Raw genomic sequence first — 22,944 nt, 5'->3', positions numbered from 1 at the left:
CACATGCTGTTGTGCAAATGGAATAGACAACAGGTGGAAATTATAGGCAATAAGCAAGACACCCCCAATAAAGGAGTGGTTCTGCAGGTGGAGACCACAGACCACTTCTCAGTTCCTATGCTTCCTGGCTGATGTTTTGGTCACTTTTGAATGCTGGCGGTGCTTTCACTCTAGTGGTAGCATGAGACGGAGTCTACAACCCACACAAGTGGCTCAGCTAGTGCAGCTCATCCAGGATGGCACATCAATGCGAGCTGAGGCAAGAAGGTTTGCTGTGTCTGTCAGCGTAGTGTCCAGAGCATGGAGGCGCTACCAGGAGACAGGCCAGTACATCAGGAGACGTGGAGGAAGCCGTAGGAGGGCAACAACTAAGCAGCAGGACCGCTACCTCCGCCTTTGTGCAAGGAGGAGCAGGAAAAGCACTGCCAGAGCCCTGCAAAATGACCTCCAGCAGGCCACAAATGTGCATGTGTCTGCTCAAACGGTCAGAAACAGACTCCATGAGGGTGGTATGAGGGCCCGACGTCCACAGGTGGGGGTTGTGCTTACAGCCCAACACCGTGCAGGACGTTTGGCATTTGCCAGAGAACACCAAGATTGGCAAATTCGCCACTGGCGCCCTGTGCTCTTCACAGATTAAAGCAGGTTCACACTGAGCACGTGACAGACGTGACAGAGTCTGGAGAAGCCGTGGAGAACGTTCTGCTGCCTGCAACATCCTCCAGCATGACCGGTTTGGCGGTGGGTCAGTCATGGTGTGGGGTGGCATTTCTTTGGGGGGCCGCACAGCTCTCCATGTGCTCGCCAGAGGTAGCCTGACTGCCATTAGGTACGGAGATGAGATCCTCAGACCCCTTGTGAGACCATATGCTGGAGCGGTTGGCCCTGGGTTCCTCCTAATGCAAGACAATGCTAGACCTCATGTGGCTGGAGTGTGTCAGCAGTTCCTGCAAGAGGAAGGCATTGATGCTATGGACTGGCCCGCTCGTTCCCCAGACCTGAATCCAATTGAGCACATCTGGGACATCATGTCTCGCTCCATCCACCAACGCCACGTTGCACCACAGACTGTCCAGGAGTTGGCGGATGCTTTAGTCCAGGTCTGGGACGAGATCCCTCAGGAGACCATCCGCCACCTTATCAGGAGCATGCCCAGGCGTTGTAGGGAGGTCATACAGGCACGTGGAGGCCACACACACTACTGAGCCTCATTTTGACTTGTTTTAAGGACATTACATCAAAGTTGGATCAGCCTGTAGTGTGGTTTTCCACTTTAATTTTGAGTGTGACTCCAAATCCAGACCTCCATGGGTTGATAAATTGGATTTCCACTGATTATTTTTGTGTGATTTTGTTGTCAGCACATTCAACTATGTAAAGAAAAAAGTATTTAATAAGATTATTTCTTTCATTCAGATCTAGGATGTGTTATTTTAGTGTTCCCTTTATTTTTTGGAGCAGTGTATATGTAACCAATCAAATTTGAATCAATTTGATGTAGTCGTGTTCCTTGACTACTGGTCTGTAGGCTGCCTTGCACAGTAAACTCCCATCCAGCTGGCGGCCCTGTTGTGTTTCTGGGTTCATCACCAACTAGAACAAAGAACGTCCTAAGATTCCTTGACTTGAACACGGAAGTAGGAATGGAAACGAGTTTTTTTTGTTCCTTGTGTGGAGTAAAGAAAATACATACTGACTAAACTGAATAGGCTACCCAACTCTAATTTGACATAAAATGTCTAAACTACAGTCGTTTCATGTGTTTTTAAATGAGCGTTTAACGGCGGCTGCTGTGGAGATTTTTGGGGAAGTTGAGAAAACGGTAGTAGAATACCAGGAGGAGAATGATCGGCTACGGAGACTGCTGCGGAGGACACCAGAGATACAACAATGTAGAATAGGTTCGTATTTTTATGAAATTCACAATAGAGGATGGTAGATTGTCAAATATCTATTTACACTCAGATTCGAAAATGCTAATTATCTTCAAAGTAGACATCATGCAGAACAACAAATCCCCGCACGTCATCTACAGCTGACACCTTGGATAACAGGATTTTCCATTTAATGAAATGAAGCCAGTTTATTCATTACTACATTTAGATAACATTAGATAGTTAATCCAGAGATTCTTACCTTTGCCTCGATTCAGCAGTCTCGTCCAGATCATTATGGTGTTTGTAGTTCTTTATGATAGCCACATTTGGAGCTAATTAGCATTTCATTTGGGAGGGGGGGGTAAATATAGGGTGGGTATAATTTGTGAAACGTTCCGACAGGAATCTGTTCCAAAAACGTTGTAAATAACAAGGATGCCAACAAACAACGCATACAAAGTAGCATGATCAATTCACCTAGCTGACTATATGCCTAATAGGCATCAACTCACCACGTAGTTTATTCTTAATGTTTGTCCATAGGCTACCAGAGTGAGGACCGACATTTTTCGGAATAAACGTGGTGAGTGAAAATATTAATTAAATAGCCCACTAATTAAATAGCCCGATATCTTATTCTGCCGCGATACAACTTTGTTATTTACGAGGTTTTTGGAATAGATTCCTGTTGGAACGTTACACAAATTACACCCACCCGTAAATATAGGTGAATATATTGATAAAGTCACCTTGTCCTAGAGAGATTTACACGGTTATCAAAACGTCACGTCAGGGTTAGCCTACACAAAACACAGCCCTTATTTTAAGTCATTGTAAAATCCCCTATGGGGAAAAATGAATGGTGGAAAAACGATTAGGACCATTTCCCTGTTTGACCGTTTTATGGTTATAACTAATACTGTGGTTATTTGGTATTTTATTAGGATCCCCATTAGCTGTTGCAAAAGCATCAGCTACTCTTCCTGTGGTCCAAACAAAACATGAAACATAATACAGAATGGCATAATACAGAACATCATTAGACAAGAACAGCTCAAGGACAGAACTACATACATTTAAAGAGGCAAACGTAGCCTACATATCAATACATACACACACTATATCTATGTCAAGTAGAGGAGAGGCTTTGTCAGGTGTTGCTTTCTGTTTTTTTAAACCAGGATTGCTTTTCATTTGAGATGGAACAGAGTTCCATGCAACAATGGCTCTTTATAATACTGTACGCTTTCTTGAATTTGTTCTGGATTTGGGGACTGTGGTAACCTCTGCTCCTCCTCTCAGTCCCTCCAGACCCCCTGCAGCTCTCTGTCTCTGAAGAGGAGGTTCCCCCTGAGCAGCAGCACTGTGAGCAGGAGTGGAGTCCCAGTCTGGGGCAGGAGGACCCAGAGACCACACAGATTAAAGAGGAACAGGAGGAAGTCAGGACCAGTCAGGAGGAAGAGCAGCTTCAAGGGGTGGAGCCTGATATCATAGAGTTCATATTTACTCCTCCTTGTGTGAAAAGAGAATGTGATCAGGAGGACCCACATCAAGAAGCCATACTAGCTGAACACCCAACTCTCAGTCCACTGAAAATGTCTAAACTACAGTCGTTTCGAGAGTTTTTAAATGAGCGTTTAACGGCGTTTGCCGCTGTGGAGATTTCTGGGGCATTTGTGAAAACGGTAGTGAAATACCAGGAGGAGAATGATCGGCTACGGAGACTGCTGGAGATCACACCAGAAGTTAAACTATGTAGAATAGGTTCGTATGAATATCTACTGATAGTTAGCTATAGTTATACTCAATGAAAATGTTTTTATTAACTTTTATTGTACATGGATAAAAACGTGTCTGTGTCACGAAAACCAGGAAGTTATTTGAATGTATGAAAATAGGTTCTAGAATTTACTGACTTTAGAAACAGAAAAAAAGGAAACAGATTCACATGTCTTACATTTTGGCTTTCGGTCGTTCAACCTTCATCAGAGCAAATCTCCCCAAACAGTGGGACAGATGAGGCCACTAAGGCTGCGTTTATACAGGCAGACCAAGTCAGATTAATGTTCTTTTGACCAATCACATCAGATCTTTTCACATCAGATCATTTTCAGTGCTGATCTGATTGGTCAGTTAATGGGAAATAGATCAGACTTGGGCAGCCTTAGTGAGCCAGAGATAATTACAGACACCTGTGGTAATCTAAAGTAACCCAAAGGACCACTAGATATCATATAGAACAGAACATATGGATGTAATTCTACAAATACAAAATGAGGTGTTTGTATCAGGAACCCATACTCTCAGACAGAGAACAATACAGATGACAATCTGCAACAAAAAGACACAAGGTTGTTCCACTGGATATCATAAGGTGAATGCACCAATTTGTAAGTCGCTCTGGATAAGAGCGTCTGCTAAATGACTTAAATGTAATGTAAATGTAAACACACATATAACACTACAGTGCTTTCAGGAAGTATTCACACCGCTTGACTTTCCACATTTTGTTATGTTACAGCCTTATTCTAAAATGGATTAAATAGTTTTTTTCCCTCAGGATTTTAGAATTTTTGTTGCATATTACATTTACATAAGTATTCAGACCCTTTACTCAGTACTTTGTTGAAGCACCTTTGGCAGAAATTACAGCCTCGCGTCTTCTTGGGTATGACTCTACAACTTGTCACACCTGTATTTGGGGAGTTTCTCCCATTCTCTGCAGATCCTCTCAAGCTCTGTTGGATGGGGAGCATCGCTCCACAGCTATTTTCAGGTCTCTCTAGAGATGTTAGATCGGGTTCAAGTCCGGGCTCTGGCTGGGCTACTCAAGGACAGTCAGAGACTTGTTTTTCGAAGCCACTCCTGCGTTGTCTTGGCTGTGTGCTTAGGGTTGTAGTCCTGATGGAAGGTGAACCTTCGCCCCAGTCTGAGGTTCTGAGCGCTCTGGAGCAGGTTTTCATCAAGGATCTCTCTGTACTTCAAATTTTATTGGTCACATATACATATTTAGCAGATGTTATTGCGAGTGTATTGAAATGCTTGTGTTCCGAGCTCCAACTGTGCAGTAGTCTCTAACAATTCACAACAATATACAAATCTAAAAAGTAAAAAAGAATGGAATTAAGAAATATATAAATATTTTGAGGAGCGATGTTGGAGTGGCATTGACTAGAATACTGTAGAATAGAATACAGTATATACATATGACATATGAGATGAGTAATGTAGTATATACAGTTGAAGTCGGAAGTTTGCATAGCCTTATGTTGGAGTCATTAAAACTTGTTTTTTTAACCACTCCACAAATGTCTTGTTAACAAACTATAGTTTTGGCAAGTCAGTTAGGACATCTACTTTGTGCATGACACAGGTCATTTTTACAGCAATTGTTTACAGACAGATTATTTCACTTAAAGCTCACTGTATCACAATTCCAGTGGGTCAGAAGTTTACATACACTAAGTTGACTGTGCCTTTAATCAGCTTGAAAATTCCAGAAAATGATGTCATGGCTTTAGTAGCTTCTGATAGGCTAGTTGACATCATTTGAGTCAATTGGAGGTGTACCTGTGGATGTATTTCAAGGCCTACCTTCAAACTCAGTGCCTCTTTGCTTGACATCATGGGAAAATCAAAACAAATCAGCCAAGACCTCAGAAATAAATTGTAGACCTCCACAAGTCTGGTTCATCCTTGGGGAGTAATTTCCAAATACATGAAGGTACCACGTTCATCTGTACCATCAATAGTATGCAAGTATAAACACCATGGGACCATGCAGCCGTCATACCGCTCAGGAAGGAGACGCATTCTGTCTCCTAGAGATAAACGTACTTTGGTGCAAAAAGCGCAAATCAATCCCAGAACAACAGCAAAGGACCTTGTGAAGATGCTGGAGGAAACGGGTACAAAAGTATCTATATCCACAGTAAAACGAGTCCTATATCGACATAACTTGAAAGGCCTCTCAGCAAGGAAGAAGCCACTGCTCCAAAACCGCCATAAAAAGGCCAGACTACGGTTTGCAACTGCACATGGGGACAAAGATCGTACTTTTTGGAGAAATGTCCTCTGGTCTTATGAAACAAAAATAGAACTATTTGGCCATAATGACCATCGTTATGTTTGGAGGAAAAAGGGGGATGCTTGCAAGCCGAAGAACACCATCCCACCCGTGATGTGCGGGGGTGGCAGCATCATGTTGTGGGGGTGCTTTGCTGCAGGAGGGACTGGTTCTCTTCACAAAATAGATGGCATCATGAAATCAAATCAAATTTATTTGTCACGTACACATGGTTAGCAGGTGTTAATGCAAGTGTAGCGAAATGCTTGTTCTTCTCGTTCCGACCATGCAGTAGTATCTAACAAGTAATAACCTAACAAGTAATAACCTAACAATTCCTCAACAACTACCTTATACACACAAGTGTAAAGGAATGAATATGTACATATAAATATATGGATGAGTGATGGCCGTGCGGCATAGGCAAGATGCAGTAGATGGTATAGCGTACAGTATATACATATGAAATGAGTAATGTAGGGTATGAAAACATATAAAGCGGCATTGTTTAAGGTGGCTAGTGATACATTACAACAGGATGGCAAGATGCAGTAGATGGTATAGCGTACAGTATATACATATGAGATGAATAATGTAGGTTATGTAAACATTATGTAATATAAAGTGGCTAGTGATAAATGTCCGCAACGTGGCTGGTTTCCCTTTTGTAGTCCGTGATTATCTGTAGACCCTGCCACATTCGTCTCGTGTCTGAGCCGTTGAATTGCGACTCCACTTTGTCTCTGTACTGACTTTTTGCCTGTTTGATTGCCTTTCAGAGGGAAGTTCGCGCTTTCAGTTTTGTGAGAATTCTTCCATCTATCCAAAGTTTCTGGTTTGGGTAGGTTTTATTTGGCACCGTGGGAAAAACATCCCCTATCCCAAACTGGGGTAAGCCAAATAAAAATGTGATTCGCAATATATTTATTTATTAATAATAATTCTTCACATTTTCAAACAGTCCATTTATATTTCCAACGGAGCTATAGTTTTGGGTGAGGTTTTTTTCTCTCCTGAGTAGCCTTGTTTCACTGCCAAAAATCAAACTATCTAGTGTTCAGTGAATTAACAACACAATGTCAAATACAGGTAGCCTTGTCAAATAATTAACATCCAATCACATTAACCCTTACTCTCGTGGGAATTCCACTAAAGGGCCGTATGTAACCAAACGTAGCTGCTGCTCATTTCGTTTGCTTGAAAATTGATAAATAGTTTAAAAAAAGTAAGGCCATAGAGATACATACCAGCTCTACTGGTAGTACTGCTACTATCAGCAGTACTACACCTGCACCTGTTGACGACACAAGTTGTTCTGCTTCCACGAGCACATCCAATGCTAGCATCAGTAATTCTACATTTGTTGTTAGCCCAGCTAACTGACAGTTGTGAATCTGATGCAGCCGAAGAGCTACTTTCCCCTTAACCGGGAAAGTACCGAACAACAGACAAGGACGTTGGACCGTCGAAGAGGCGCAAATATGATGAGAACTACATTGATTTGGGGTTCACTTACACTACTGATCAAAAGTTTTAGGACAGTTACTCATTCAACTGTTTTTATTTATTTGTACTATTATTCTACATTGTAGAGTAATAGTGAAGAAATCAAACCTATGAAATAACACATATGGAATCATAAAGTAACCAAGAAAGTGTTAAACAAATTCTTCAAATAGCCACCCTTTGCCTTGATGACAGCTTTGCACATTCTTGGCATTCTCTAAACCAGTTTCATGAGGAATGCATTGCAATTAACAGGTGTACCTTCTTAAAAGTTCATTTATGGAATTTATTTCCTTCTTTAATGCGTTTGAGCCAATCAGTTGTGTTGTGACAAGGTATACAGAAGAGAGACCTATTTGGTAAAAGACCAACTCCATATTATGGCAAGAACTGCTCAAATAAGCAATGAGAAACGACAGTCCATCTTTACTTTAACCTGTTTAGGATAGGGGGCAGTATTTTCACGGCCGGATAAAAAACGTACCCGATTTAATCTGGTTATTACTCCTGCCCAGAAACTAGAATATGCATATAATTGTTTGATTTGGATAGAAAACACCCTAAAGTTTCTAAAACTGTTTGAATGGTGTCTGTGAGTATAACAGAACTCATATGGCAGGCCAAAACCTGAGAAGATTCCATACAGGAAGTGCCCTGTCTGATCATTTCTTGTCCTTCTATAGCCTCTTTATCGAAAATAGAGGTTCTCTGCTGTAACGTGACATTTTCTAAGGCTCCCATAGGCTCTCAGAAGGTGCCAGAACGGGGAATGATGACTCTGCAGTCCCTGGGCGAAAAACAGTAGGGGTTTTGGAAAGTGGTCGTTCTGAGAACAATGACACGGGTGCGCACGTGCATGTGAAGACTCCATTTTCTATTTTCAGTGTTTGAAAGGTCTCCCGGTCGGAATATTATCGCTATTTTACGAGAAAAATCGCATAAAAATTGATTTTGAATAGCGTTTGACATGCTTCGAAGTACGGTAATGGAATATTTTGAAATGTCACGATACGCGCCGGCGCGTCACCCTTCGGATAGTGTCTTGAATGCAAGAACAAAACGCAGCTATTTGGATATAACTATGGATTATTTGGAACCAAAACAACATTGGGTGTTGAAGTAGAAGACCTGGGAGTGCATTCTGACGAAGAACAGCAAAGGTAATCCAATTTTTCTTATAGTAAATCTGAGTTTGGTGAGTGCCAAACTTGGTGGGTGTGCTAGTTCTGAACGTCACATGCTAATGTAAAAACCATGTTTTTGATATAAATATGAACTTGATTGAACAAAACATGCATGTATTGTATAACATAATGTCCTAGGAGTGTCATCTGATGAAGATCATCAAAGGTTAGTGCTGCATTTAGCTTTGGTTTAGTTTTTTTTACATTATATGCTAGCTTGATAAATGGGTGTGTGATTATTTCTGGCTGGGTACTCTCCTGACATAAACTAATGTTTTGCTTTCGTTGTAAAGCCTTTTTGAAATCGGACAATGTGGTTAGATAAAGGAGAGTCTTGTCTTTAAAATGGTGTAAAATAGTCATATGTTTGAAAAATTGAAGTTTTTGTATTTTTGAGGTGTTTGTAATTCGCGCCACGCTCTAGCATTGGATATTGGTGAGGCGTTCCGCTAGCGGAACATCTAGATGTAAGAGGTTTTAAGACATGAAGGTCAGTCAATATGGAACATTTCAAGTGCAGTTGCAAAAACCATCAAGCACTATGATATAACTGGCTCTCATGAGGACAGCCACAGGAAAGGAAGACCCAGAGTTACCTCTACTGCAGAGAATAAGTTAGAGTTACCAGCTTCAGAAATTGCAGCCCAAATAAATGCTTCAGAGTTCAAGTAAGAGACACCTATTCCAACATCAACTGTTCAGAGTACACTGCGTGAATCAGGCCTTCATGGTCAGATTGCTGCAAAGAAACCACTACTAAAGGACACCAATAAGAAGAAGAGACTTGCTTGGGCCAAGAAACACGAGCAATGGACATTAGACCGGAGAAAATTTGTCCTTTGTTCTGGAGTCCTAATTGGAGATTTTTTGGTTCCAACCATCGTGTCTTTGTGAGACGCGGTGTGGGTGAACGGATGATCTCTATGTGTATTTCCCACCGTAAAGCATGGAGGAGGTGTGGTGGTGCTTTGCTGGTGACACTTGGTGAGTTATTTAGAATTCAAGGCACACTTAACCAGTATGGCTACCTCAACACTCTGCAGCGATACGCCATCCCGTCTGGTTTGCGCTTAGTGGGACTATCATTTGTTTTTCAACAGGACAATGACCCTAGTAATGGAGTGCTGCATCAGATGACCTGGCCTCCACAATCCCCCAACCTCAACCACATTGAGATGGTTTGGGATGTGTTGGACCGCAGAGTGAAGGAAAAGCAGCCAACAAGTGCTCAGTATATGTGGGAACTCCTTCAAGACTTGGAAAAGTATTCCAGTTGAAGCTGGTTGAGAGAATGCCAAGCGTATGCAAAGCTGTCATCAAGGCAAAGGGTGGCTATTTGGAAAAATCTCAAATATTAAATATATTTTGATTTGTTTAATACTTTTTCGATTACTTTATGATTCCATATGTGTTATTTCATAGTTTTGATGGCTTCACTAAACCCTTGAATGGGTAGGTGTTCTAAAACTTTTCACTGGTAGTGTATATTGGGAGTAGTGCCTTTCCTCAGCCACAGTGTGTTATAGACATTTATGCACAATTATGCACAATCTCACAACTTGATGAAACCTTCACTCTTGAACAGACGTTTAGAAACAAAACATGCCAATTTGAAAAATAAACCACCATTTTTTTTGAGAGAGATCTAAGATGACTTTTGAGTAGTAAGACATGTATAAAAGCAACAGATACCATTAATAAGAAGGGGCTAGAAGAGTCTTATATGGTGAGCTACCTAGTGGCTAGGACAGGCAAGCCCCATACTATTGTGGAGGACTTTATTCTTCCTGCTGCCGCGGATATGGCTGGGACAATGCTGGGGGAAAAGGCCCACAAAAATATACAGACAATGTCTTCATCAAACAACACTGTTTCACGACGCATCAGTGACATGGCAGGAGATGTTTTGAAACAATTACTGCTTCGCATACAAGCCAGTGAATTATATGCGTTACAGCTGGATGATGGGTCAACAGACGTGGCGGGCCTGGCATAGCTCCTGGTATGTCTGTTATGTTTATGGGGGGGTCAGTTAAGGAAGACATCCTATTCTGCAAATCACTGGAAACCAGGACAACAGGAGAGGATATTTTTAAAGTACTGGACAGCTTTGTGACATCAAATGGACTTTGGTGGTCAAGATGTGTTGGTATCTGTACTGATGGCGCAAAAGCCATGACAGGGAGACATAGTGGAGTGGTAACGTGCGTGCAAGCAGTTGCTCCCGACGCCACTTGGGTTCACTGCAGCATCCACCGAGAGGCTCTTGCTACCAAGGGAATGCCTGACAGCTTGAAAGACGTTTTGGACACTACAGTGAAAATGTTAACTTTGTTAAAGCAAGGCCCCTGAGTTCTTGTGTATTATCTGCACTATGCAATAATATGGGCAGCGACCATGTAACGCTTTTACATTTACGTCATTTAGCAGACGCTCTTATCCAGAGCGACTTACAACATACAGAAGTGTGCTGGTTATCAAGGGGCAAAGTATTGACACGTTGTTTTGAATTGAGTGACGAGCTTAACGTTTTCTTTTCTGACCATAATTTTCACTTGTCTGACCGCTTGCACGATGATGAGTTTCTCACACGACTGGCTTATCTGAGTTGAAGCTCTTCTCTGTCTGCATTAACAAGGTCTTACCATCATCGTATGATTTTTGGTGTGCAAATGAACTCAAAAATTTTACAACGTCAAATGTGATATAGCGAAGCACCTGAGTGAGTTGGGTGCGCAATTACGCAGGTACTTTCCCAAAACAGATGACACAAACAACTGGATTCATTATCCCTTTCATGCCTCCAGTCTACTTACCGATATCTGAACAAGAGAGCCTCATCAAAATTGCAACAAGCGGTTCTGTGAAAAGTGAATTTATTCAGGAGTCACTGCCAGATTTCTGGATTGGGCTGCGCTCAGAGTATCCTGCCTTGGCAAATAGCGCTGTTAAGACACTGATGCCCTTTTCAACCACGTACCGATGTGAGAGTGGATTCTCGGCCCTCACTAGCATGAAAACTAAATACAGGCACAGACTGTGTGTAGAAAATGATTTTAAGACTGAGACTCTCTCCAATATAACCCACCATTGCAGAGTTATGTGCATCCTTTTAAGCACACCCTTCTCATTAACCTGTGGTGAGTTATTCACAATTTTTGATGAACAAAAAGTTTTATATGTAAGATGGCTAAATAAAGAGCACGATTATTATATTAAGAGCTCTTTGTCACTTCCCACAAGCCGGGTTGTGACAACTCACTCATTCTTATGTTTTTAATACATTTATCATATAGTGTGTGTGAGGCAGGCTTACAATGATGGCAAAAAAACAAAATTTGAGAGTGAGCTGACCCTGGTGCTAGAGGGGGTATGCAGCTGGAGGTTGAATCTTTGAAAAGATACGGGACTATAAAAAGTTTGGGAACCACTGCCCTATACACTTCCTGATGAACTCACAGTCACCATGTCGGAACCCGGAACATATCCCGGTCCGCGTGATCAAAACTATCTTGAAGCATGGATTCCGATTGGTCAGACCAGAGTTGAATAGACCTTAGCACGAGTACTTCCTGTTTGAGTTTCTGCATATAGGAAGGGAGGAGCAAAATGGAGTCGTGATCTGATTTGCCTGAAGGGAGGGAGGGCGTGGGAGGGCCTTGTAGCCATCCTGAAAAGGCGAGTCGCTGTGGTCTAGTGTTTTTCCTAAGCGAGTACTACCGTCAATGTGTTTGTAGAACTTCGGTGGCGTTTTTCTCAAATTTGCCTTGTTAAAATCCCCAGCTACAATGAATGCAGCCTCAGGATATGTGGTTTCCAGTTTGCATAAAGTCCAGTGGAGGGCCGTCGTGGTATTGGCTTGAGGGAGCATATACACGGCTGTGACTATAACCGAAGAGAATTCTCTTGGGAGGTAATACGGTCTGCATTTGATTGAGGTATTCTAAGTCGGGTGAACAAAAGGACTTGTTTCTTTATGTTATCACAATCACACCATGAGTAGTTAATCATGAAACATACAGCACTGCCTTTCTTCTTTTCGGAGAGTTCTTTATTCCTATCTGCGCGATGAACTGAGAACCCAGCTGGCTGTATGGACGGGGACAGTTCATCTTTCCCTCAATCCTGAAAAGACTCCTAGTCCCTGCCACTGAAAACATTCCCACGGCATGATGCTGCCACCACCATGCTTCACCGTAGGGATTGTGCCAGATTTCCTCCAGACGTAACGCTTGGCATTCAGGCCAAAGTGTTCAATCTTTGACCAGAGAATCGTGTTTCTCATGGTCTGAGAGTCCTTTAGGTGCCTTTTGGCAAACTCCAAGCGGGCTGTCATGTGCTTTTTTTACTGAGGAGTGGCTTCCATCTGGCCACTCTACCATAACGACCTGATTGGTGGAGTGCTGCAGAGATGGTTGTCCTTCTGGAAGGTTCTCCCATCTTCACAGAGGAACTCTGGAGCTCTGTCAGAGTGACCTTCGGGTTCTTGGTCACCTCCCTGACCAAGGCCCTTCTCCCCCAATTGCTCAGTTTGGCCGGGCGGCCAGCTCTAGGGAGAGTCTTAGTGGTTCCAAACTTCTTCCATTCAATTTCGAGTGTCATAGAAAAGGGTCTGAATACTTATGTCAATAATGTTTTATTTTTGCAAATGTATTCAAAATAAGTCTTAACAACTGTTTTTGCTTTGTCATTATGGGATATTGTGTGTAGATTGATGAGGAATTGTTTTTATTTAATCCATTTTAGAATAAGGTTTTAACGTAACAAAAAGTGGAAAAGGGGAAGGGGTCTGAATGCTTTCCGAATGCATTGTATACACTGTCCTCTGTAATTATTGGCACAGTGAAGCATTATTTGTATTTTTGGCTCTATACCAATGACTAGGAGGTTAAAGTATAGATTCTCAGCTTTTATTTGAGGGTATTTGTACCATTTAGAAATGACAATGCTTTTTACACCTAGGGTTCCTATTTCAGGGCACCAAAAGTATTTGGATAATTGGCTTGACAGGTGTTTCTGGTTAGTCAGGTGTGTCCCGTCACATAATTTGTGCAGGCATACGAGAGCTGTCAATGTGTAGTCTTGTGTCTAGGCTTTGCATATGGCTTTTGGAGCCTGCTTTTGGTGTGTTAACACCAATAGCAGAAAGAGGCCCAAAGAAGTGTCAATGAAAGTCAATGAAGCCATTATGAGGCTGAAACATCGGACAAAATTGATCAGAAACGTTGGCAAAATCTTCGGCTTACCAAAAAACAGAATTAAAAATTAAGAAAGCACTTGTGAGCTCAGCAATCGCAAATGGCCTGGTAGGCCAAGGAAGACAGCCACCATAGATAACCGAAGAATGTCAGTCACATTAGGAACACACTCTAGGAGGTAGGTGTGGACATGTCGGCCACTACCATCTACAGAGGACTTGGTCTCATAGACTAGCCTGGTCTCAGAGACTAGATGTAACATAGTAAATGTAAATCCGGGACACTCTAATTAGCAACTTTTCAACTACTTACTACTTTTTATCTACTTTGCAACTACTCAGCATGTTGTCTAACCCTTCCCCTAACCTTAACCATTTTCACTAACCTTTCCCCTAACCGCTTTAGTTAACCATTACCTTAACCCTAACTCCTAAACTTAACCCTATATCTTAGCCTAACTAAAGTTAGCCTGTTAGCTAATCTTAGCCACCTAGCTAGAATTTGCATCAAACATTTTTAAAATTCATAACATTTTCATAACAAATTCATAACACTTAGCAAATTCGGGGCTGTTATGGCTCACTTTTTTTTTCTTCCATTGATGATGTCACTGCTGACTGCAGCAGCTGCATTAATTCTGAAGTGTACAGAAACTTATTGTTGGCTAACATATTGTCTGCTGAAGTACAAGCAAATGCCGCTTCATCAATACTGCAAGACAATGACCCCGAACATATAGCCATAGCAACTAGGGAGTTTTTCCAACGCCAAAAAAAGTGTCAAGTTCTTTATTGGCGAAGTCAATCTCCAGATTTACGTCCAATTGAACATGCATTTCATTTACTGAAGATGAGACATAAGGTAAAAATACCTAAACTAAAAAACTACTGGCTGCAGTACAGACCTGGCAGGGCGTCACCAGAGAAGATACCGTCTGGTGGGATCAATGGGTTGCAGACTTCAGTCAGTTATTGGATGCAAAGGGTTGAATACTAAACAGCGCTTAATTTGGACCTTGTATGAATCATTTGGACCTTATATGAATCATTTGGACCTTATATGAATCATTTGGACCTTATATGAATCATTTGGACCTTATATGAATCATTTGGCCCTATATGAATCATTTGGCCCTTGCAACATGTAAAGTGTTGGTCCCATGTTTCATGAGCTGAAATAAATGATCTCAGAAATGTTCCATACACACAAAAAGCTTATTTCTCTAAAATGTTGTCCACAAATGTGTTTACCTCTCTGTTAGGGAGCATTTCTCCTTGGCCAAGATCATCCATCCACCTGACAGGTGTGGCATATCAAGAAGCTGACCAAACAGCATGATCATTACACAGGTGCACCTTGTGCTGGGGACAATAAAAGGCCACTCTAACGTGCAGTTTTGTCACACAACACAATGTCACAGATGTCTGCATACTCACCAGACATGTCACCCATTGAGCATGTTTGGGATGCTCTGGATTGATGTGTACGACAGCGTGTTCCAGTTCAACTTCACTCAGCCAATTGAAGAGGAGTGGGACAACATTTTCAAAGGCTACAATCAACAGCCTGATCAACTCTATGCGAAGGAGATGTGTTGCACTGTATGAGGCAAATGGTCACACCAGATACTGACTGGTTTTCTGATCCACGTCTTTATTTATTTGTATTTATTTATCTGACTAACAGATGCAAATCTATATTCGCAGTCGTGTTAAATCCATAATTTTATTATTATTATTTATTTATTTATTACTGATTATATACATACAGTACCAGTCAAAAGTTTTGAATCACCTACCCTTTCCAGGGTTTTTTAAAGTTACAAACAACGTGAAAACCCACCCCTCAAAATAGTACAGTTGGTTAGGAGCAAAACATCATCCCCTCTGGCATCTTTCTACCTCTGTATCCAGGCTGTATAGCTGGGTAACCTCTGTATCCAGGCTGTATAGCTGGGTAACCTCTGTATCCAGGCTGTATAGCTGGGTAACCTCTGTATCCAGATTGTATAGCTGGGTAACCTCTGTATCAAGGCTGTATAGCTAGGTAACCTCTGTATCAAGGCTGTATAGCTGGGTAACCTCTGTATCCAGGCTGTATAGCTGGGTAACCTCTGTATCCAGGCTGTATAGCTGGGTAACCTCTGTATCAAGGCTGTATAGCTGGGTAACCTCTGTATCCAGGCTGTATAGCTGGGTAACCTCTGTATCCAGATTGTATAGCTGGGTAACCTCTGTATCAAGGCTGTATAGCTAGGTAACCTCTGTATCAAGGCTGTATAGCTGGGTAACCTCTGTATCCAGGCTGTATAGCTGGGTAACCTCTGTATCCAGGCTGTATAGCTGGGTAACCTCTGTATCAAGGCTGTATAGCTGGGTAACCTCTGTATCCAGGCTGTATAGCTGGGTAACCTCTGTATCCAGGCTGTATAGCTGGGTAACCTCTGTATCAAGGATGTATAGCTGGGTAACCTCTGTATCCAGGCTGTATAGCTGGGTAACCTCTGTATCAAGGCTGTATAGCTGGGTAACCTCTGTATCAAGGCTGTATAGCTGGGTAACCTCTGTATCCAGGCTGTATAGCTGGGTAACCTCTGTATCAAGGCTGCATAGCTGGGTAACCTCTGTATCCAGGCTGTATAGCTGGGTAACCTCTATCAAGGCTGTATAGCTGGGTAACATCTGTATCAAGGCTGTATAGCTGGGTAACCTCTGTATCCAGGCTGTATAGCTGGGTAACCTCTGTATCCAGGCTGTATAGCTGGGTAACCTCTGTATCAAGGCTGCATAGCTGGGTAACCTCTGTATGCAGGCTGTATAGCTGGGTAACCTCTGTATCCAGGCTGTATAGCTAGGTAACCTCTGTATCAAGGTTGTATAGCTAGGTAACCTCTGTATCCAGGCTGTATAGCTGGGTAACCTCTGTATCAAGGCTGTATAGCTGGGTAACCTCTGTATCCAGGCTGTATAGCTAGGTAACCTCTGTATCAAGGCTGTATAGCTGGGTAACCTCTGTATCCAGGCTGTATAGCTGGGTAACCTCTGTATCAAGGCTGTATAGCTGGGTAACCTCTGTATCCAGGCTGTATAGCTGGGTAACCTCTGTATCAAGGCTGTATAGCTGGGTAACCTCTGTATCAAGGCTGTATAGCTGGGTAACCTCTGTATCCAGGCTGTATAGCTGGGTAACCTCTGTATCCAGGCTGTATAGCTGGGTAACCTCTGTATCCAGGCTGTATAGCTGGGTAACCTCTGTATCCAGGCTGTATAGCTGGGTAACCTCTGTATCAAGGCTGTATAGCTGGGTAACCTCTGTATCCAGGCTGTATAGCTAGGTAACCTCTGTATCAAGGCTGTATAGCTGGGTAACCTCTGTATCCAGGCTGTATAGCTGGGTAACCTCTGTATCCAGGCTGTATAGCTGGGTAACCTCTGTATCCAGGCTGTATAGCTGGGTAACCTCTGTATCCAGGCTGTATAGCTGTATCCAGGCTGTATAGCTGGGTAACCTCTGTATCCAGGCTGTATAGCTGGGTAACCTCTGTATCCAGGCTGTATAGCTGGGTAACCTCTGTATCAAGGCTGTATAGCTGGGTAACCTCTGTATCCAGGCTGTATAGCTGGGTAACCTCTGTATCCAGGCTGTATAGCTAGGTAACCTCTGTATCCAGGCTGTATAGCTGGGTAACCTCTGTATCAAGGCGGTATAGCTGGGTAACCTCTGTATCAAGGCTGTATAGCTGGGTAAACTCTGTATCAAGGCTGTATAGCTGGGTAACCTCTGTATCAAGGCTGTATAGCTGGGTAACCTCTGTATCCAGGCTGTATAGCTGGGTAACCTCTGTATCCAGGCTGTATAGCTGGGTAACCTCTGTATCCAGGCTGTATAGCTGGGTAACCTCTGTATCCAGGCTGTATAGCTGGGTAACCTCTGTATCAAGGCTGTATAGCTGGGTAACCTCTATCAAGGCTGTATTGCTGGGTAACCTCAGTATCAAGGCTGTATAGCTGGGTAACCTCTGTATCCAGGCTGTATAGCTGGGTAACCTCAGTATCCAGGCTGTATCGCTAGGTAACCTCTGTATCCAGGCTGTATAGCTGGGTAACCTCTGTATCCAGGCTGTATAGCTAGGTAACCTCTGTATCAAGGCTGTATAGCTGGGTAACCTCTGTATCAAGGCTGTATAGCTGGGTAACCTCTGTATCCAGGCTGTATTGGTGACCTCTGCTCCTCTCCTTCCCTCCAGACCCCCTGCAGCTCTCTGTCTCTGAAGAGGAGGTTCCCCCTGAGCAGCAGCACTGTGAGCAGGTTTGGAGCCCCAGTCTGGGGCAGGAGGACCCAGAGCCCACACAGATTAAAGAGGAACAGGAGGAAGTCAGGACCAGTCAGGAGGAAGAGCAGCTTCAAGGGCTGGAGGCTGATATCATAGGGTTCATTTTCTCTCCTTCCTGTGTGAAGAGTGAATGTGATCAGGAGGACCAAACCCAGACTGTAGAGAACAGAGAGAGAGACTCTAAACCAGTGGATCTGAAACCTTTTGGCACTGTGACCCACATTAAGGGTCTCTACATTCCCTGTGACCCTCCAGATAATCAAAACAATGCCTCCAGCCACAGCTCAGCTGTAAGCAGTGACCCAGTAGGACTTGATATCAGTCCACTATTGGGGGAACACCATTCCAAACCTAGCAACACATCTAGAAAAACTCACAGCTGCCATGACTGTGGTGAAACATTTGCTCTGAAAGCTGACCTGCAGAGACATGTGACTCTCACCAAGAAGAGACCCAGTGAATGTCGCTTCTGCAAAAAACGCTACAACTCCACCTGTAAACTGAAGGCTCATGTCCGACTGTGTCACAGTGGGAAACCCTGCACCTGCCCTGTTTGTGGAAAGATCTTCAAACAAAAGGGGCATCTGTCCAGACACATGAGGATTCACACAGGAGAGAAACCTTTCAGTTGTGGTGACTGTGGGAAAAGCTTCCGTCTGAAGGGGCATCTAACCAGGCACAAACTGATTCACACAGGGGAAAATCCATTTAGCTGTGGTGACTGTGGGAAAAGATTCAGTCTCAAGCAGCATCTAACTAGGCACAAACTGATTCACACAGGAGAGAAACCTTTTAGCTGTGGTGACTGTGGGAAAAGCTTCAATCTCAAGAAGACACTAACTGAACATATACGGACTCACACAGGAGAGAAACCTTTTAGTTGTGGTGATTGTGGAAAAAGCTTTAGTGTCAAGAAGACACTAATTGAACATATACGGACTCACACAGGAGAGAAGCCATATAGCTGTGGTGACTGTGGGAAAAGCTTCAGTGTCAATAGGAACCTAACTAAGCACAAACTGACTCACACAGGAGAGAAACAACATGGCTGCTCAGTCTGTGGTAAAAGATTCATTCAGAAGACTAATCTGCTGAGGCATGTTAAAAACAACCACAAAGAATAAAAACAAGACAAAGGAAGAAAGAAAGTAAATGAGGACACAGAGAGGGGACTAAGAGAGTATTGAGATACACCTGTGGACCAACTCTAACTGGTCCTCCTGATCCTGCTCAGTCCAATGTCACAGTAATGATATAATGGGGCTGTTGTCTGAACCTAACAGGTAATGTTGCTACTCTTTGTGTATGAAATGGACAATCTGCAGTTCAGACAACCACCACTTTTAAGGTGAACAACTGAGTGATGGGGTTGGAGAGAGTTGTAAACACTCAAACTCATAGACGGATATCAAATTTGCCTGGTGCTACTTTGTTCCTTAAAGGTACCATCAGAGGTGTACACTACAACGCAAGATTTAGTTAGCTAGAGATTTAGTTAGCTAGTTAACTAAATAAACTTTGTATGGAGAAAGATAATTGACTCAACAAACAAACAACGTACGTTAGTGTAGATTTCTTAATGATCCAGAAGATCTCTAGGTATTTCTGGTTGCTTAATAAAGTTATCTGTTTCATTGACCCTGCTTTGTAGTGTACCCATCTGCAGTTCAAACAAGAACAAAGTGGGAAACCTGCCACTGTTTTGGTAAACAACTGAGGGAAAGGGTAGGAGAAATGTAAATATTCAGACATATCTTTGGATGCCAGGACTGATCACCCATGAGATCAAAATAATAGTTTTAACCATATTATGTGGCTATACAGTGTTTGGTTGAAATGACATTGTTTTACAAGCAATGGAGTAAAATATGCTTAGTGTTTTAGGTTCATATGTTTTGTGTTCTGGTGGGGTATGACTATCCAAAGTCCAAAATGCGATGTACAAATCCCAGATTGCCCCTTAAAACCCCTTAAAAGGGTTCATTGACGCACCTGTGCGTCACACAGCGACGTCATTTTGAATATAGAATAGCTCCCTGTGTATTTATTATAGTGTCTGCAGCTTAATCCCCTCTTTCCGCCGACATAATGTTTGCAGCTATTCTATAACATGGGGCTTGTGAAAGTGGCCTTTCTCTACACATGAGAAGCTCTGGACAATAAAATATTCACAGAATCATGTGTTAAACCCAAACCGTGAGAGCTACAAACTAATGTCACCAATATCGAAAGGAGAGACTATGTTTGGCTCTATGACATCTACAAGCTTTAAGGCAGTCCTCTGAACTCTGTCGCGGACTACGTCATTTCGAAGAGGTGACACAAAACCGACTGTCCCGACCAAACCGTTGGTGCAACAAACAAATGTCACCAATATTCAGTGCTGTAAAGTACTTAGGTAAAAGTACTTTAAAGTACTACTTAAGTAGTTTTTTGGGGGTATCTGTACTGTACTATTTATATTTTTGACAACTTTTACTTCACTACATTCCTAATGAAAATAATGTACACGGTCAAATTCACGCACTTATCAAGAGAACATGTGGTCATCCCTACAGCCTCGGATCTGGCAGACTCACTAAATATAAATGCATCGTTTGTAAATAATGTCGGAGTGTTGGAGTGTACCCCTGACTATCCGTAAATTAAAAAATACAGGAAATGGTGCCGTCTGCTTTGCTTAGTAGAAGGAATTTGAAATGATTTATACTTTTAATTTTGATACGTATGTATATTTAGAACCAAATACTTTTAGACTTGTACTCAAGTAGTATTTCACCTGGTGACTAACTTTTACTTGAGTCATTTTCTATTAAGGTATCTTTTACTTTTACTCAAGTATGACAATTGGGTACTTTTTCCACCACTGGCAATATTGAAAACTCTCACGAATGCGAATGTGTCTGTTGTTGTGCTTTACAAGCTCCAGGGGAGTCGTCTGAAGGTAACCCAGTACCAGGCTGTAAGTGCATAGGGCATAATGTGTAAAAATAAAGAAAAACCCTTGAATGAGTAGGTGTGTCCAAACTTTTGACTGGTACTGTGTGTGTATAGATAGATAGATATATATATATAGATATATATATATATCCACACACATACAGTGCATTCGGAAAGTATTCAGACCCCTCGACCTTCTCCACATTTTGTTACGTTAGTCTTATTCTAAAATTGATTTAAACACGTTTTTCCTCATCAATTTACACACAATACCCCATAATGACATCACAATACCCCATAATGACATCACAATACCCCATAATGACATCACAATACCCCATAATGACAAAGCAAAAATAGGTTTAGACATTTTTGCAAATGTATAAATGCCTTATTTACATAAGTATTCAGACCCTTTGCTATGAGACTTGAAGTTGAGCTCAGGTGCATCCTGTTTCCATTGATCATCCTTGAGATGTTTCTACAACTTGATTGGAGTTCACCTGTGGTAAATTCAATTGTTTGGACATGATTTGGAAAGGCACACACCTATCTACACTACCAGTAATAAGTTTGGACACACCTACTCATTCAAGGGTTTTTCTTTATTTTTACTATTTTTTACATTTTCTATTTTCGACATACCTGACCTGTGCAGCGACATACTAAACCCAAATGAAATGGTAGATGGGATATTTCAGATTTTAATTTAAAAAACATTTTTAAAGTTATTTCTTTGTCATTATGGGGTATTGTGTGGAGATTGATGAGTGGAAAAAAACAATAATACATTTTGGAATAAGGCTGTAACTTTACATTTTGGGGGGAAAAAGTCAAGGGGTTTGAATACATTTTACATTTTAGTCATTTAGCAGATGCTCTTATCCAGAGCGACTTACAGTAGTGAATGCGTACATTTTCATACATTTCATTTCATGCATTTTTTTTTGTACTGAATACTTTCCGAATGCACTGTATATCTCCTAGATATAGGACAGACACTTAAACCTTGTTCCTTATGATTTATTTTTTGACTGTCTCTTTTTTGCCATTTATGAATGTGTTATTCAATGTGTTTATCTGGGCTATAGCAGAAAAGGACATTCTGTTTCATCAAATATTATTTATTTTTATATCTACAGCGTTCCTAAAATTCAAAATCAATCTTAAAACAATTCCATATGTATGTTAGCTTAGTAGAGATTGATATCTAAGTGCTTAGACCTGAAGGGTAAACATGCTCCTGATAGAAACTCCTCCCAACCTGCTTCCTCGTTCTGAACTGTTGCTCAACTTACAGTACCAGTGCAGTAATAGCACCAAGCGACCACTAGATGGGGGTGTAGGACCACTACATAAAGAAGTGCAGTGTACTGTGCTGTGTAGTATAGTCAGCACAGAACTAGGCTTCTGCAGCCACAGACGAGCTTTACACGTCAACTTATCTACTGCATTTTACACTGTAATTTCATCTCACGCTAACACAGTGTGTGTGTGTGTGTGTGTGTGTGTGTGTGTGTGTGTGTGTGTGTGTGTGTGTACGCTCCGATACAATGTGTCTTTGTGAGTCCTTGGCATGCTGTCAGAAATGTTTGGATATCAGTGAAAGGAGAGAGTGAATGAGACAAAGAGAGAGGAAGGGCAGTGAAAGAGGGAGGGCGAGAGAGTGAAAGACGGGAGAGAGAGGGAGGGAGAGAGAGTGAAATACGGGAGAAAGCAGGAAGGAGGGCTTTCATAATTACCTCATATCTCTCCCTCTTCTTTCCATGTTTGTCCTCATCTTCATCTTCCTCTCTCTTCATAACCTAATTTAACGACTTTCAAATAATGCTTCCTTTAA

General features: G+C 42.0%; 1 protein-coding gene across 2 annotated transcripts; it reads left to right on the top strand.

Annotated features, from left to right (window-relative positions):
* The first annotated feature begins 1,625 nt into the window (after positions 1 to 1,625).
* On the top strand, positions 1,626 to 21,177 carry LOC106578127 (zinc finger protein OZF). Of its 2 annotated transcripts, XM_014156743.2 has the most exons (4): positions 1,682 to 1,901; positions 2,421 to 2,460; positions 3,180 to 3,641; positions 18,078 to 21,177. In XM_014156743.2, the coding sequence occupies exons 3-4, from the start codon at positions 3,473 to 3,475 to the stop codon at positions 19,286 to 19,288; spliced, it is 1,380 nt and encodes a 459-aa protein (XP_014012218.2). In that variant the 5' UTR covers positions 1,682 to 1,901; positions 2,421 to 2,460; positions 3,180 to 3,472; the 3' UTR covers positions 19,289 to 21,177. The 2 variants fall into 2 exon arrangements, with proteins under 2 accessions (XP_045556477.1, XP_014012218.2); XM_045700521.1 differs by lacking the exon at positions 2,421 to 2,460 and having other exon boundaries at positions 1,626 to 1,901.
* The last annotated feature ends 1,767 nt before the right edge of the window (positions 21,178 to 22,944 follow it).

This window comes from Salmo salar, chromosome ssa18 (genome assembly GCF_905237065.1).
Source record: "Salmo salar chromosome ssa18, Ssal_v3.1, whole genome shotgun sequence".
Classification (NCBI taxonomy): Eukaryota; Metazoa; Chordata; class Actinopteri; order Salmoniformes; family Salmonidae; genus Salmo; species Salmo salar.
This window is presented reverse-complemented; position numbering and strand designations above follow the sequence as displayed.

Bases quoted from the DNA above. Each gene is read 5' to 3' on its own strand.
- LOC106578127 (XM_045700521.1), top strand. From the start codon at position 1,736: ATGTCTAAACTACAGTCGTTTCATGTGTTTTTAAATGAGCGTTTAACG. The intron at 1,902-3,179 runs GTTCGTATTTTT...TCCTCCTCTCAG, and splicing joins GATACAACAATGTAGAATAG to TCCCTCCAGACCCCCTGCAG. The intron at 3,642-18,077 runs GTTCGTATGAAT...CCTTCCCTCCAG, and splicing joins AGTTAAACTATGTAGAATAG to ACCCCCTGCAGCTCTCTGTC.